The 15136-nt window shown below is 45.1% G+C and overlaps 1 protein-coding gene across 7 annotated transcripts in view; it reads left to right on the top strand.

Annotated features, from left to right (window-relative positions):
• Nucleotides 1-15136, top strand: part of camta1a (calmodulin binding transcription activator 1a) — a 376005-nt gene that overhangs the window by 210801 nt on the left and 150068 nt on the right. For all 7 annotated transcript variants that reach the window (XM_049581562.1, XM_049581563.1, XM_049581564.1 and 4 more), the window contains one exon: nucleotides 6766-6901. In XM_049581562.1, coding sequence (XP_049437519.1) covers nucleotides 6766-6901 — 136 coding nt within the window. The remainder of the gene's footprint in view (nucleotides 1-6765; nucleotides 6902-15136) is intronic.

Genomic DNA, 15136 nt, shown 5'->3' on the forward strand with positions numbered 1-15136 from the left:
AAAGCTGTAATTGAATTTAAGGAATTTGCCTCTGCTGTTAGAGTATTTAGCCTAGTTGAGAACTTTATTAATATGGATAGATAAGGAACCGAATTCTGATTACTTTGGTTGGTTATTTTACTCTTGAGGCGAGAGTTCAAGGTACCCCTTTAAAAATGGCCATGCCAGCTGTTCCCTCACCAAAACTTAGCCCAAATTTGGGGCATCATTTAGTCCCCTTCCCGACAAGTGATTCCAACATGGTTGGTACCAATAGATACTTTACGCTGTCTTGTTACAGAAGGTACCACTACCTTTGCCATTTCGCTTGAGAAATGATCACCCCACAGCCTCTTAAAGACAGTGATAATGGCCTCCAATTATTTTCCTCTAGTAATGAGATGTACATATTTTCTACTGATTAAGAATAATAACGTACACATTGATATAAACCTTTGCCAGCACAGGCAGGATCAAGGTTTCAGGGTTTTACAGTTTGTGGCCCAGCGTCATAATCAAGGTCTTGATATTCTGTCTTTTAATTTGTGTCCTCTGACTTCTCTTTGCTTTTTATTTCCAAACCGGCTGTTACACTTTTATCTTTAATACCTCAATGACACAATTGTGACATTAATAGGAATCAAGTAAAGAGAAACAAAAATCTTTGATCTTCCACTCTGAGCTGGGCTCTTGAAACTACATGACCACATCATTAACTTGGCGGCTAAGTTCTGCTGCTCCTCGTTTTAATAGAAAGCAAGGTTGTTGTTACTAATAATGAAAACCTGACCTTTTCTTGCTGCAGTCTAGTTCGACTCAGATTTAATTGCATTAGTATTTCTTACCATGGAAGAACGTAAAGCTCCTAAAGCAGCAACTGTACCCCATGACATAAAATAAGGCTGTACGCAATTCCCTGCTGCCCATGCATTATTGAAAGTACAAAAGCATCCTCTTTACAAAGTGTCATAATAAGGCATTGCCACAGGACTTAAGTCTACACATGCCCGATGCACACAGCATGTAGTGAGCCAGGCCATAGTGAAGCTTCGTTCTGATGGCACCTTTATTTACAACGTACTGAGACACACCGCGGATGATTTGTGAAGATTAGCGGAGAGGATGTGAGGTATGAATCATCGTCTCTGTAGTCGCTATTTCCAAGTAAGCATATGCATACTGACTAAAGGCTGAAAATAGCATTTGCCACAAATATGATGTGGAAGCCTTTTGAGCAAGCAGTTGAAAGTCATCAACATTTCAACCCAGTTAAACATATTATATCCGCTCACACACATGCGCACACACACACACACACACACACACATACAGCAACGGTGTGCATTTCAAGTGAATAAGAAATGTCTTCACAGCCAAAACCTTACAAGCACCAAAATTCAAATTCCATGTCACCTAAGCTGTACATCAAAGCTGCACATTAGCCCTCTTTACTGCTATGTGTGTATGTGTTGACACAGAGAATGGAGCGGTGTAACCAGTGTATGACATGGCTATTTGTAAATAACGTCCCAACCTCATCCACTGGCAGGAGTTGAGAGCTTTAAGTCTGAGTAGTGACGGCAGCCTCCCTGAAATGTGCATGAAACCGGCTTAGTGCTATCAGCGCAGCATCACCGCCAGTCACCAGCCTCCCTCTCATTCTGCTGGGCTGCTGTGGACCAGATAAGAGCAACACCACCACCAACCCCCCTCCCCTGCTGCTTCCATCCGCCTTATGTTGTCTCCCAACAATCCACCCACCCTCCCACACCAATTCACCCTTATCCTCTTTACAAGGTCTTATAGGGACAGAGCGACTGACATGTAGCTACGACCGTAATTTATATTCTTTGTAAATTGTCTGTGATTTTTTCATTGAGATAAGTGCGGGGGGAACATCTGTTTTGTGCTGGAGGGCAGCGGGCCGGGCCTGAGTTCTGTGGCAGTCATCAGCAGTATAGATAGAGAGAAAGAGGGGAGGCACACGATCTGTCTCCCTACCCTGAATTACAACTCCAGGGGCCCTGCTACCCGCTCATCATTACTGTTGTATTTAGTTGAACACATTGGGTAAACAAACATTGCGCTCCATCTGTACAGCCTTGGAGATACGTGATATCATATTTGGAAAACTTAACTTCTTGATTCATCTCAATCTAATTCACTCAGTTGATGTGACCATTTTCTCTCTCAGTTATCCTTAATTCTTTATAAAGACGACTATGACCATTTCCCAGACAGCCAGGAGTAGAGAGAAAAAAGATTAACATGTAATGGAGAAATAGGGATGATACGACGTGATTTAAATGTTGCATAACTTGTTCCAGCTGACTGACCCACCACCCCCTTAATTACCATATATAATTAGGCATTCATGGTTGAAGGCTGAGGCCACTCAGGACTCCAGGAGTACGAACTGTGGGCATCACAGTGACCAGGCGCCGAGGCCTCATTGGCAGTCGGAGAGGTGCGCGACCTGCGGCGTCTCAACATACGAACACTAGCGGGGGAGTTGGAGGGGTTTCAGAGCAGCGCAGACAATGAATCTCAATCCTGAGGCCATGGCAGATTTACATTTAAAGTAGTTTTAGAGAACGCCCCACTTCCTGATGCATTCTTTGGCAGGGCTGAAGGGAGCGGCTTATCTGCGAGTCATCAATTGCACGTGATGCGTCCAGATAGGAGCCCCCGACGCGACGCCAGCACCTTTCTGCTCACACATCCGGCTCATAGATGATGTGCCATCTAATAGAGCGCCGTTGCTTCAAGTCTAATTACATTACATGTGGAAACACCTCTGCTCAGTGTCGACAGCTCCAGATGTGTGTGTGTATGTGTGTTGCACGCACACATGTTTTAACACATGTGACCTGTGTTTTACCTGTGATTGACAGAAGCAGTAATGACCAGCATCAGCGTGTTATTGATGTTCTGTCACTCGTCTTGCTATTAATGTTATCCCTAGATGGAGCAACAGGGTTACCGCAAAGTTGGTGTGTACGTGTACATGTGCCTGTGTGTGAGTGCTCAGGGGCGTATTTGTGCCTCATATTTATACTTAATAGGGTTGGTGTGTGTGACGCCAAATGTAGGTGGGTGTGTGTGTGTGTGTGTAGATGTGTTTGGATGAGTAGTAGGTGTGAGTGTGGTTGTTGACACAGTGAGGTAAAGGCTGTGATGGCTGAAGGCTCTGATGGGTAATTGAGAACAGCAGGTGTCGCCTCCCTCCCGAGCCACTTCAGGCCCCAACCAGCTCACCCTCCGATCTTCAAAGCCTCTCCAGCCCAGCTCTCCTCTCCTCTCCTCTCCTCTCCTCTCCTCTCCTCTCCTCTCCTCTCCTCTCCTCTATTCTATTCTATTCTATTTTATTCTACTCTCTCTATTCTACTTTACTCTCCTCTTCTCCTGGCTGCACTGCCAGTTGAGCTTGCTGGGGAGAAAAACAGCATGTATGGTATTAATCAAACCCAGGGCATCATGGGGAATAGGAGGGGGGCTCAAGCCCAGCTATTACTGCTACACCGGTTCACCAAGACTGAAATATTTCATTCTCTCTAACCCTTTTGACAAGAGTACACTTGATACAGTTGAGTAGTTCTGAGTCCAGTAATCCAGTAATGCCTTATTTCATGTATTATAAGTAATATGTTGAGGACATACTGTGATTTCTTGGAGTTTTTTTTTATTTTGCTGCTCTATGAATAGCTAATAGTTGCCAAAAGCGTGTCTGCACTTGCACAATAAGCCTGTTTGTGTTCTACATAAATATAATGTTTATTCAAGTCAGAGCATTTCAAAGTTCCATTGCTGGGAGAGCATTTTAGGATTTTAGGATGATTCACCAGAGCTGTGGATTCTCCCCACTGATCGCTGTTGGAACAGGAGAATCTCTAACACTCGGGCAGATTTGTCTCTCTCTGTCTGTCTGTTTTAGCTTCTTCCTCCTCCTCTCTGTTAGTGCCTATCGGCCATTAGACAGTGAAGCTGAGCCTGTGAGCGCTGCTCTGCCTGCCTGTGGGCCCGGGCTCCCCTGCTTTGGCTTTGTTACCCATGCTGAACACGTCACCAACCTCATAAACCCCCCACCCTCCCCTGACTTTTTCAAATGAACAAATCTGATTGAGCGAATGCCATTACCTGGGTAAATGAATGATTCCTAAAGGACTGGACAAGGCCTAACACCACCCTGAGGGTAAAGCTTATTATCGCTGCAAACTCCAAAGAGGAGCGAGGCGGCTGTGGAGCTTGTGTGCACTTTGTCAGAGGCCTGTATTTCCATATTAATCTGCCACATTTAGGCATCTGAGACAGAGAGCCTCCTGTCACGCTTCTTTGATAACAGAGCAGTTAGCTTTTTCCCCTCATGTATAAATATGTATAATTCTGATAAGATTAATTGAAACGCCTAAGTATACAGTGGTAGGAGATGAGTGGGAGGGAGAGAGGGAGACAGCAGGAGTGAGAGGAGACACATTATGTTGCCAAAGCATGCATTTTAGACTGGCCTCTGCCTCAGACCTACTCAGGGTGCCTAGGCTCTCTCCTCTGGGTCCAAAGTGCCTTGAATTGAAAATAGCATCTACCTAACAGTCCCTCAAAAATAGCTGAGCGAATACGTTTTTGCGCAGAGCCGATAAATACGGCGTGGAGCCTCTGACACCGAAGCCTCACCCCAATTTCCAGTGCTCTGGAGGAGATCAGATAGCCCTGTGTCATTTGATTTTCTGCCTTATCTCATCTGCGCCCATCTTTTTGTCTCAAGCAGAGCTACATTTTAAGAAGCACACACTCCTTGTATCTTTTGAAGGACAAAACCCCAGAACGATATCGAAACAAATAATAGGATCGCACTGTTAGAGAGGGCCATTCTGCCGATTGATTGATACCAAGTGCTGATGTAGGCATGTCAAATGAGTGTCCTTCAAGTGACATTTGGGATGCAAATCTGTATGTTGAGATTGCAGCAATCTGCAAAAGTTCTTAGCTCATGAGTGCCATTTATGATTGCGCCTCCACACTGGGTGACATTACAGATGCTGTAAACTAGAACACAATTTATACTTTGTGTGTATCCCACACAGCCATTGAGCAGTTCCACTTTTCAAACTGACCAATAAAAATGTCTGTTTAATAGTTGTTTTCTGCAAAGTATGCTGAGTGCTAAACAAGAGAGGGCAGTGAGTGAGGAGGAAACAGCAGGAGAGAGGGAGGTGTGGGAGAGTGGAGGTGAGGGATCCTGAGACAGATGAAACGAGAGGGAGAGAGAGAAAGCATGAAGAGAAGCCGGAGCGAGGGAGGAGACAAAGACGGTCCCCGGTGCGCAGCTTGAGTCGACTGACGGCGAGAAGAGAAGAGGAAGGGAGGAGGAAAGGGAAGAAGGGAGATCAGCAAGGAGTGAGCACGTCAGTGTGTGAGTGGCGTCTCTCATTAGAAGGTGCTGTCAGGGGCCACAGAGGGGGGACTGCAGGGACCCCACCTCCCCCTTCTCCTCCTTCTCCACCGGCCCCTGAGATCCGGCCGGGAAAATGATTGATGAGTGATACCAAGATAAACACGCGCCCTGGCCCCCAAAGGCAGCCCTGCAAAATGATGCATGCAGCGTTATAAATAAACCTTGTGGAAATCAAAAAAAACTTTACAATAAACAACTAAACAATGCAAAACAACTTATTTTGAATGTTGTTAGAGAAGACATGAATCAGCCCGGCTTTTGTTCTTTGCTTTGATGAGTGTTTTTCCAGATTTTCGTGTTCCCGTCTCATGTATCTGTGTGTGTGTTGTGCCTATATGCACGTGAGCAGTGAGCACAAAGCTAACAAGGCTCACCAGCTGACTGGATGGTTAAGCCCCCCTCAACAGTTACATTGCCTCCTCAGCAGCTTGGGCAGGCGGCTTTCCCGCTCATTCACTGTGAGGCCCCAAACACTGAGGCAAACCTGTTCTCATTTGGGAGAGCTCCAAATCATAGCAGCTGTGTGTATGTGTCTGTGTGTTTGTCTGTGTGTGTGTGTGTGTGTGTGTGTTGGAGGAGTGCAAAAGTGCGTGGGAAACGGATGCGCAGTGTGGCATATGTATGGATTCATACTGATGATGCATAGCCACTCCACAATACACACAAATACAAATACACCCACACAAAACTCTCTTCAACTGCTCACTAATTGTTGAGTAAGTCATAAATGTTTTATGCTACACTTTCTGTTAATGTTTAACACTGAGCGCCAAATGCCTCTGTTACAAATCGAAGTGGAAAGGCAGATTATCATCAAATAGTTACATTATATCATTATGAGCCTACAGGCTGTGGTCTGGTGGAGGGAGAATGAATTATGAATGGAGTGTGAGGGAGGATCTTCACTTCCCCCTAGGGACTTCCAACACCACAACTCATTTAAGTTGGATGAATGAGCGATAAGAAACGAAGCCCCCCCTACCCCCATGCTGCTTGCCTTACACACTGCCCTTCATGTAATTTACTCCACGAGAAGGAGTGTCACTTTAGCGGCTCGCAGCACACACACTTCTCATTGGGAGAAATGTATGCTGAAGGGTGCTTTGTTCATTGTCAAACTGTGCATACCAATGCTGAAAAACACCATAAAGAAGTCTTGTCATCTAAGTCACTGGTGCATTTTCTGCCTGGCGCAGACTCGTGTCGGGCCTCTTTGTACATCTCTAAAATGAGTCCCTGAGCTGTGCTGTAGCTTTGCCTAAAAATTCTTCTCATCTCATCTCTCTTTTTTTTTTTTTGCTCTCCCTCTCTCTGTCCTGTCTCCACGGATCCAGGCCGCAGAATGGGTCGATGATATTGTACAATAGGAAGAAGGTGAAGTACAGAAAGGATGGCTACTGCTGGAAGAAAAGGAAAGACGGGAAGACCACACGGGAGGATCACATGAAGTTGAAAGTGCAGGGAGTTGAGGTGAGTGCGCTTACAAGACTTTGGATTTGGAGGGAGTGAAACAGGCGGGGTGGGGGCGGGACGGACGAGAGCCAGCCTTCACCCTGACACAGACAAACACAGGTCTACAGTGAGCTCTCCCTTGGCTGTAATGGAGACAGTCACATGCTGCAGTCGGCCCGTGTCTCCAAGGAGCCTTACCAAGAAACAATGCAGCACAACAATAGTTTTCCCTGGGAAGCCAGTGGAGTGGAACCGATTGTTTGTACCTTATTAAGGCTCTGGATGTTGCCTTTGCTCCAGAGAGCCTACATTAATCTTGCTGGCTCAAAGCAGTACTGTGGAGCTAGCGTTCCCTCACCTCACTCCACGTCACTCCCCATACCAGCCGCTGCCATAAAAGGCCCAGATGTATCTGTCCTTGGCTCACCCAGGCTCAATCTTGCTCCACCTGAGGTGGTGGCAATGCACTGTGCTGGCACCCCCCGGCTGATTTATCAGCAGTCGCACATATGAAACCAGGCAAGTCTCAGCCTCAGACTCTTTCACTTCTTTTGCTTTCAGTATCTAAAGTTTGTGTCCTGGTCCCCTTCACATGTTTAGCCACAAGCACAGCTGCCAGAAGCACAGGAGTTGAGATAGAGTGGAGTTAGAGATGTGAGATTTTGGTCTCCTGTTCGCGCGTGTGTGTGTGCACATATACACACACACAAGAGCACATGCACACCATTCACGTACACATAACCACACACCTCAGGGAGTGGTGCTGTGAGTCTGTGTCACACAGTGTGACAAAGACAAAGCTCAGGCATTCTCCCAACAGGGGCTCTGCTCTCTGTTTGTACTCCTCCAGATATTTGTCACTCCAAGAAAATGGCCTCTTCCTTCGCCTTGCCAGCTCAGTGTCATCTCTGGTCCTGCAGTGGTCTGATAACCTGTTGGGACTACGCACATCCATCCTTTTAGACTATTACATATTTTTCCAGTTTATGACAGTACTGGCTTTACAGATGGTTTAGTCAGCCAACTTGCATTGATATGGTTATATTAAAAATGTGAATACAGATAACGTACGGTAACGTGTCGCATGTTGCTCTGACTTTGTCAGTCTCAACAAAATACGTTAAACCTGTACAGACGGGGATTTGATAGTGACTGCCCTTTGTGATCTGGTGTCTTGCATAAAGGGCAAAACAAGCATTTCTTCCTCAAATCTTTTTTTTTTACTGGCAACCACATTAAGTCCATCGGAGCCAAGTGGCAGTTGCCCGAGACCTATTTTAACAGCAAAACAGAGGTACATTATTGTGCAGTTCCAACCTCAGTTTATAGGAAAACTAGTACAAAGGGGTTGTTTTGTTTAACAATGAGACAGGGTCATACATGCCAATTTTACTTGTGTTTTGGGGTGAGTTTACCTCTGCTGACAGCACTTTAAGGCCGTCACACCAATGCCTACCATACAACAGAAAACATTGACAAGACTTTTAAAAGACTGAAGTCTGACACCCTCTCACATTTAAAGACAATGTCAGTTTTTAGTCACACACTGTAGGATTTTGCAAAGACTAGAGGCATTGCCAGGTCACTATTTGCAAGACTACAATTCCTTTTGAGAGTATTTTGCATCCTGCTCCTGTGGAAAATATTATGTCAAACTCCCTTTATGAAACACGACATCTTAACAATTCCTCACATGTCAGCAAAAATGTATAACTCTAGAAACGGAAGATACAAGGCGTCATTTGTCGACAGTGTTATTATCAATTCAGCATTAATACAATCCATTAAGACAACCTGTATTTGTGCGTAAACTCTTTTGGATTTTGCTGCTTCAACTCGCCACCAGCAAACCATTTAAAAAATTAAGATCCCTCGCCTTCCCTACAAATCTCCAGTGGATCAGATAAACACTGAATTTAACTCCACAACTTTTCTTTTCCACAGCACAAAAGAACCGAAAGTTGTTCATGTTCTTACGCCTCCCGTGAGTCTCTTCTGAGTTTACTGTCCACCCGGTTTGCTGCTTCCTGTTTGGTGCTGGATTTTTCATCATTAAATTTCACTATTTGCATAAGCCAAGACTAAAAACAAAGGGTTTGATTTCATCGTAATCTCTCAAATGATTGAGACTGTGGGAGTGTGCACCAACTGAGTTAAAACTCTCATGATGGTATTATGAAACTGGGCATTTTCTGCAACAGTGAACGTTGTTTGGTGGAAGGCCAGCATCAACTGTGTTGGTTGCCCTTTGGCCAGCTTCACCTCTACCCAGATTCCCCACAATTGCACTTTAAATTTCCTCTATTCAGTAATAAAGAAATGTGGTGTCATGACTGATCTCTTAGTTCTGCCCTCAAAGTGTCCTTCCAAGAAGAGGCCAGGGACATTGAGGTATGATATGTTAGAAGTGTTAGCTGGTTCTTTCGTGATAAACATGATGTGTACAGTTACAAGAACAAGCTGTTCCCCAAGTCCTAAAAAACGATACAAAAGAGTATTTATCTAAAGCAGAACTTTAACTTGAAAGTAGCAACAGATGTCAAGTTATGAAAATGTCCCCACATCCACCTTACTCCTGCTGTCTGCTACATCATCGCGGCCCACTTCAGCACACGTGAAAGCACTGTCCCCCAACAGAATACTGTACTGTATGCCACTGTCCTATTTCCCAGCATCAATTCTGGTCAGTGCTCCTTAAAAAAGGCAGCCGTTTTTCTTTAGAGCAACTCTCTCAACTGGCACATCACAGCCACTGTATCGTAGGTACTTCTGTTGTCCAGTGATAGCGCATGTTCTTCTCCGCTCTTGTACCTGCCACAATGGAAACATACTGTTACGGTGTAAAAATATCCAGACCTCTGCGACCAACAGTCCCTGCTTTATAAAAATAATATTAAAAAAAGACATTTCCTGACAAGCCATAGCTGAAGAGATCGGCTCTTAAGGTGAGGAATCACGTGGAATAAAACACAAAAGACTTTTGAATCCAGGGCAGCACTTCAAATTCACTTTATGTGCTACATATTGTGCTAGATATGCTGTGCAGGCCAGTTGACTTGACACGGCATGTCCAATGTGTGCACCGTAACACTGTACCTTGACGCTGCATTGTGGTAGTGGTGTGGTGTGAATTTTAGTCACACTGAAACAGAAGCAACATGTGCTGGAAACAGAAAGGGCCATTGAGTGTTTGAAACTGAGCTTTTCTTTACATCCCAGTTGATACTTGACATGAACACTGAGTAATGCACTGATGACTATTACAGTATTTTATGTCCATCAGTAGCAATAAGCAGTCGGAGGCTGAGATGCAGTTGTTGAATCACTAAACCTGTAGTGTGCAGTATGCAAGATTGTGAAGTAAAAGATGTACTAATATGCAATCATCATGAGTCACACACATAAAGATGGATGGCTGTTCACTGAGTGAAACTCTCTACCCTGTGATTTTGCTCAGTGGGCTCCAGTATGTTGTAACCGTCTAATTTACCAGAGCTAATTGCTGTGTGAGCAGCAGTGCAAGGTATGAAGGTGAGTTTAGTGTAGAGAGACAAAGAGCACAGGTAGAAACTGGGTCCATAACTGCTGCTATTTCACATACTGTACATAAAAACACAGAGCACTCATTGTGCTGAATTACACTGCTGAGAATGTATTGTGTGTTTTTGTGTACACATCCACATCTTACAGCCTTAATAGGCCTGAGTCATGTCCTTTGAACACCTCAGGCCTCCAGACTGACAGAGAGAGGTGATCCATCACTGCTATAACCAGCCTGTGATGGGAACCATGACCCATCATGCACAGTCATGTTTACTGTAAGCACATACAAATGACTTGGTCTTCTGTACTGAGAGTGCGAGACCGCAGGAGAGGATAAAGAGCTATCTATTTCTGCTTACTACTCTATTTAGAAGGAGAGGAGAAAGATCCATTTAAATACATAATTCATATCATACCTTCACAAGCCAGAACACAAAGAGTTGACATAACTTGAGCATAACCTCAGTTGTTTTACAGGGGAGTTTTCACATCACTCATGCTGAGCTGTAGCTGCTCTGATTCCCCAGCCATCCAGTGCTTAATAGAGGTTCTGTGGTTATTACATGGGCCAGGCTTAGCGCACAGAGAGGACAAGTGTTGTGGGTGGTTCAGGCTAGTGATGTTCAGTGGCTCCAGCGAGAGAAAGGCTGCGAGTCCGGGAGCGAAGGGCCTTCTGGGGCCTGCAAGAGGCAGCCTAGCGTAGCAGGAGTAGATGTCAGCGTGTGCTGCTGCTGTCCTGTCTGCTCCGCAGTGCTGGCTCAGCAGCCCGTGTAAACCGAGGCTCTACTCTCTTTCTCCCTCCCTCTCTCTCTGTCTCTACCTTTTACTCTCTTTGAGTGTCTTTCTCCCTTCCACCCTCTCTCCCTGTGTCTTTCATTTCCCTGTCTTTTAATTCTTTCACCAGATTTTTCATTGTCCTGCCCTACTCCCACCTCCCTTTCTCCTTACTGCCCTTTCTCTCCTCCTTCCACTACCCTCCAAGTCCACAGTCCAGACGGACAGAACCTTGAGTTGGGTGGTAATGCTCCCTGTTCCCTAAAATTGGAGCGCGGGGCATGTTGCGGCATTAGCGCTTAACAGGCCGTGAAATAGCAGCCTGCCTTCCTGACGTCTCCCCCATCACTCCAGGTGAGTTGGCCAGACGGCTGGATAAATGAGCAAGCAGCACCCCCAGCAACCAGCATGCATTTGGGGCACCTGAGGAGAGATGTCCATCAGTGATTATCTCACCACACCTTGCTCTTACCAAGCTCGAGTTGTTCACCAGCTCCTGGCCACGGCCAAACTTCCACGGGGATCCTCGCAGCCACGCTAATGAAGACGTCCAGTGGCTGTCTATCAGTCAGGATCCTCGGTTACACCAGGTTTTGATTGGCTTTATTCTCACAGAGTGATGTCATCCTAATTCAGGCTGTAGGTCTCACAGTGTGCATATAGCTCTAGCATCCCCTGGCTTCTCGCTGTGAAATAGCAGAGACCTCAAACACATCTGCTTTGACAAACTCCAGCAGATCTCCGTTCTTGTCAAGCTTCTACCCCAATGTTAGCACCTCTTCTTATCTGATTAGCTGTTAATGTCGGCTTAACCCCCCCATCTCGTCCACCCCTTCTATCCTTTCTCCCCATTATTCCTAAGCTTTAATAAACTCCCTAAAATGCAGATCGATTTTCTCTTAAGTGAAGGTGGCAGTGCCTCTGACTTATTTCATTACCACAGGCTAATTATACCGATTGAAATGAGCTTCTCCTCTTAAGGTGTGCTATGTTGCTCTGCGCCCCCACGCTCCCAAGACTTTAATGCCAATACAGTTCTCTACCACTTCCCTAATTCCCGTTCCCGCTTTAGCTCCACCCCACCATCCCTTCACCCAGTGCTCTCACCCTCCACCACCTAAATAATCAGCTGGCTCGTCCTTAGCCCCCGTAACTTGTCATTTCATGTTGGATCCACCCTAATGTGTGATTTCAACTGTGCAACTGTGCAATGAAGGAAGGTAATGGAGCATGCTGGTGGCTCAATCGCCTCTGTTCATTGATAATAATGAAGACAAATGTCAAAACATTAGTTGCTAATGTTGTAATGGAGTGGATGCTAGTGGATGCGCGCTGGATGCTACACTGCATTGGCTTTCAATATCACATGACCTTCAACATTTAGCTCCTCTTTTTAGCCTTTCCTTTTGCAGCAAATCAAACATTGATGGTTTTTGTCCATCCAAGCACGTTTTTATCTGAATTCAAATGACTCTCTGGAGGCACAGCTTCATACTTGGGCTTCTTTGTCTGCTAGTTAAAACATGATGAGAAAAAATATCATTCAGCTATTTCATGGCCACCTTTGTGGGCTGCGTTGGTGAGTTATAATCATACTTGCTGCATATCTGTGAAATAGAGTTGCTTTGGGTGGCTGTATGTGTCTTCAGCAGCAGTGGTAGCACTGATTTACAGATGCGAAGACTGATATCACCAGATTGTGAGGCCAGATGTGAGAGGGCACTGAGCAAACCCCTGTTTCTGAGAGGAGGTGACACTGTGCATGCTCTCCCTCCTGCCCCTGCTCCAAGTCAACTGTGAAATTAAGATCAGATTACTGATACAGGCGATGCCCAAAGCAAAGAAAAAAAAGTTAGTATTTTCCATTTTTATTCAAACTTATAGTCTGTCTTTTAGACAACAGTCAGCTGCCTGCTCTGTAAAGACAGTTAATCGATTACTGTTTCCATTGTCTTCTCTTTTCTCCCGGAGCCTGCTTTGTTATTCACTATGTTTTTTTTTCTTTTGCCTTGGAGCTCACACGGCTATAGCTCTTCCTTTTTGAATTACCTGATTGATTACTGTGTATGATATTTCAAAGAAGGGTTACCATGGTTATAACTCCTAACCTTCTGCTCTCACATACAGTAACGTAACAGTCAAGGAGTGGTTGTGTAGGCACAGGAAGTATGTGGTTTACAGGCCTTTTGATGTAGTCATTGCTAATACAAGGCAAACATAAATATTGCAGAGAGAATGCTCCATGGTATTGTAATGAAAAAATACAGTGGATATAAATGAAATTATTACTAAGGCCTTTATTTGGAAACGCAGTATTTAGCTTTAGATGTTGCCGTGCACAGGATGTAGGTGATGGAGCCAGATATCCATTTTAGTTATTGTGTGTGGTTTTTTTTATCCAGCACAGTAGATTAAAGCAGTAATCCTCTCCCCAGCATAATGGCTTAATGGGGGTTGTTATGTTGTTATTAGCGACTGAACCAAAGCCTTCCCACATGAACGCCTTACCCCCAGCATTGGGAGCGTCCACTTTACCCATGGTTTTTCCTTTAAGACCACAGTAATTAGTTTTCCTCTTTTACTTCTTACAATTGCCGAATCACTCAGCAGCAGTTAAGCCCTCCGTCTGCCTTTCATGCTGACCCCGCTATCACCGTTTCAATCCAGCAGCCGGATTTGAGGGGCTAATTTTGGAAAGGTTGCTGTAGGGAGCGAATGTATAAGGGGGCCTGTCAAAAAGCTGTGCATTATCGACAGCTTCCATAATTTAATTTACCACTTGATGCTACATGTTACAGTGTTGTCATGCTGAGGCATCTCCGCAGGGGTCCCCGTCTTTATTGTGAAGGGTTAGGTGGAAATGTCCCCCAGAAAACGGCCTGAGAAATATTCTAATTTGTCACAAAGCTTGAGGAATTTGACTTCCATTTAAAGACCGGCTTTATCGGGGCTCCCCACTGCAGCTCCATTCTGGGTTCCAGTGAAAAGGGGGGAACTGTCCAGCTGCTGCACACAACTTCCTCATTGCTGCTGTGGTAAAAAACCATATCAGGAGAATAATGGAGCACAGTAAAAATGCAGGAGTGGAGATGACTGGGAGCCATATGGCTGTTTTCATTCTTTGGGGACACTTGGCCCCAAAAATCTTTTGAGACTGAAACAGGGATGCTTCCCAGTGCTTCGCTTGTCACTCATTATCCTCATGCTGTTGGTGCACCAAATCAAGTGAATTTGCCAGCGTTTGATATGTGTAACCCCCATGGGAGCAGCATAGCAGAACCAACTCCAGATATGCAAAAAAGGGGCAAGAGGTTTGTAGAGAGGGTGAAGAAAACAGAGCACTGCAGGCAGTGAGCAGGCTTTGCATGACTCTGAGGTTTGCTTTTAGTGTGTGAATTCTCCTTTTGTTTGGTCTCGTGAGTGAAACACAGATCCCTGGGCAACAAGGGGGCCTGGGTTTTATGCAAATGAGCAACTTTCACCAAGGCTTCTCCCTTCTACCGTTCCTCAGATCCAGGCCAGAAGACTCTTTAGAGATTCATGCTGCTCCGAAAACACCACCACCGAATGATACAGTGTGCGGTGTTATACACTGAAAGGCCCAGTCTATACCTCAAAACATTGCTGGATTCGGTTGATTCGCTTGAATTTAAAGGTGGAAGTTCAAAGGAAAGCAAGTTTCCCCTCACCTCCCTTATGTCAGGGTGCAAGTTCTTTGCAGAATCTCTGTTTAATGATCTACAACCAGCTTTTGGCTGGTTCACACATTTTCTGTCTACAGGCCAAGACCAAAGGGTCAGCTGAGGTCTAAGTATTGAGTAGAATCAAAGAGTGGTTTTCTATTCCTGAAAACCTGTAAAATGCAATATATAGATTGCCTGAAATGCCTTGGATAGCTCTTCAGGATATGCCTTTTTACTGAATCTGCGAGTTTCC

This window comes from Epinephelus fuscoguttatus, linkage group LG7 (genome assembly GCF_011397635.1).
Source record: "Epinephelus fuscoguttatus linkage group LG7, E.fuscoguttatus.final_Chr_v1".
NCBI classification, from domain to species: Eukaryota; Metazoa; Chordata; class Actinopteri; order Perciformes; family Serranidae; genus Epinephelus; species Epinephelus fuscoguttatus.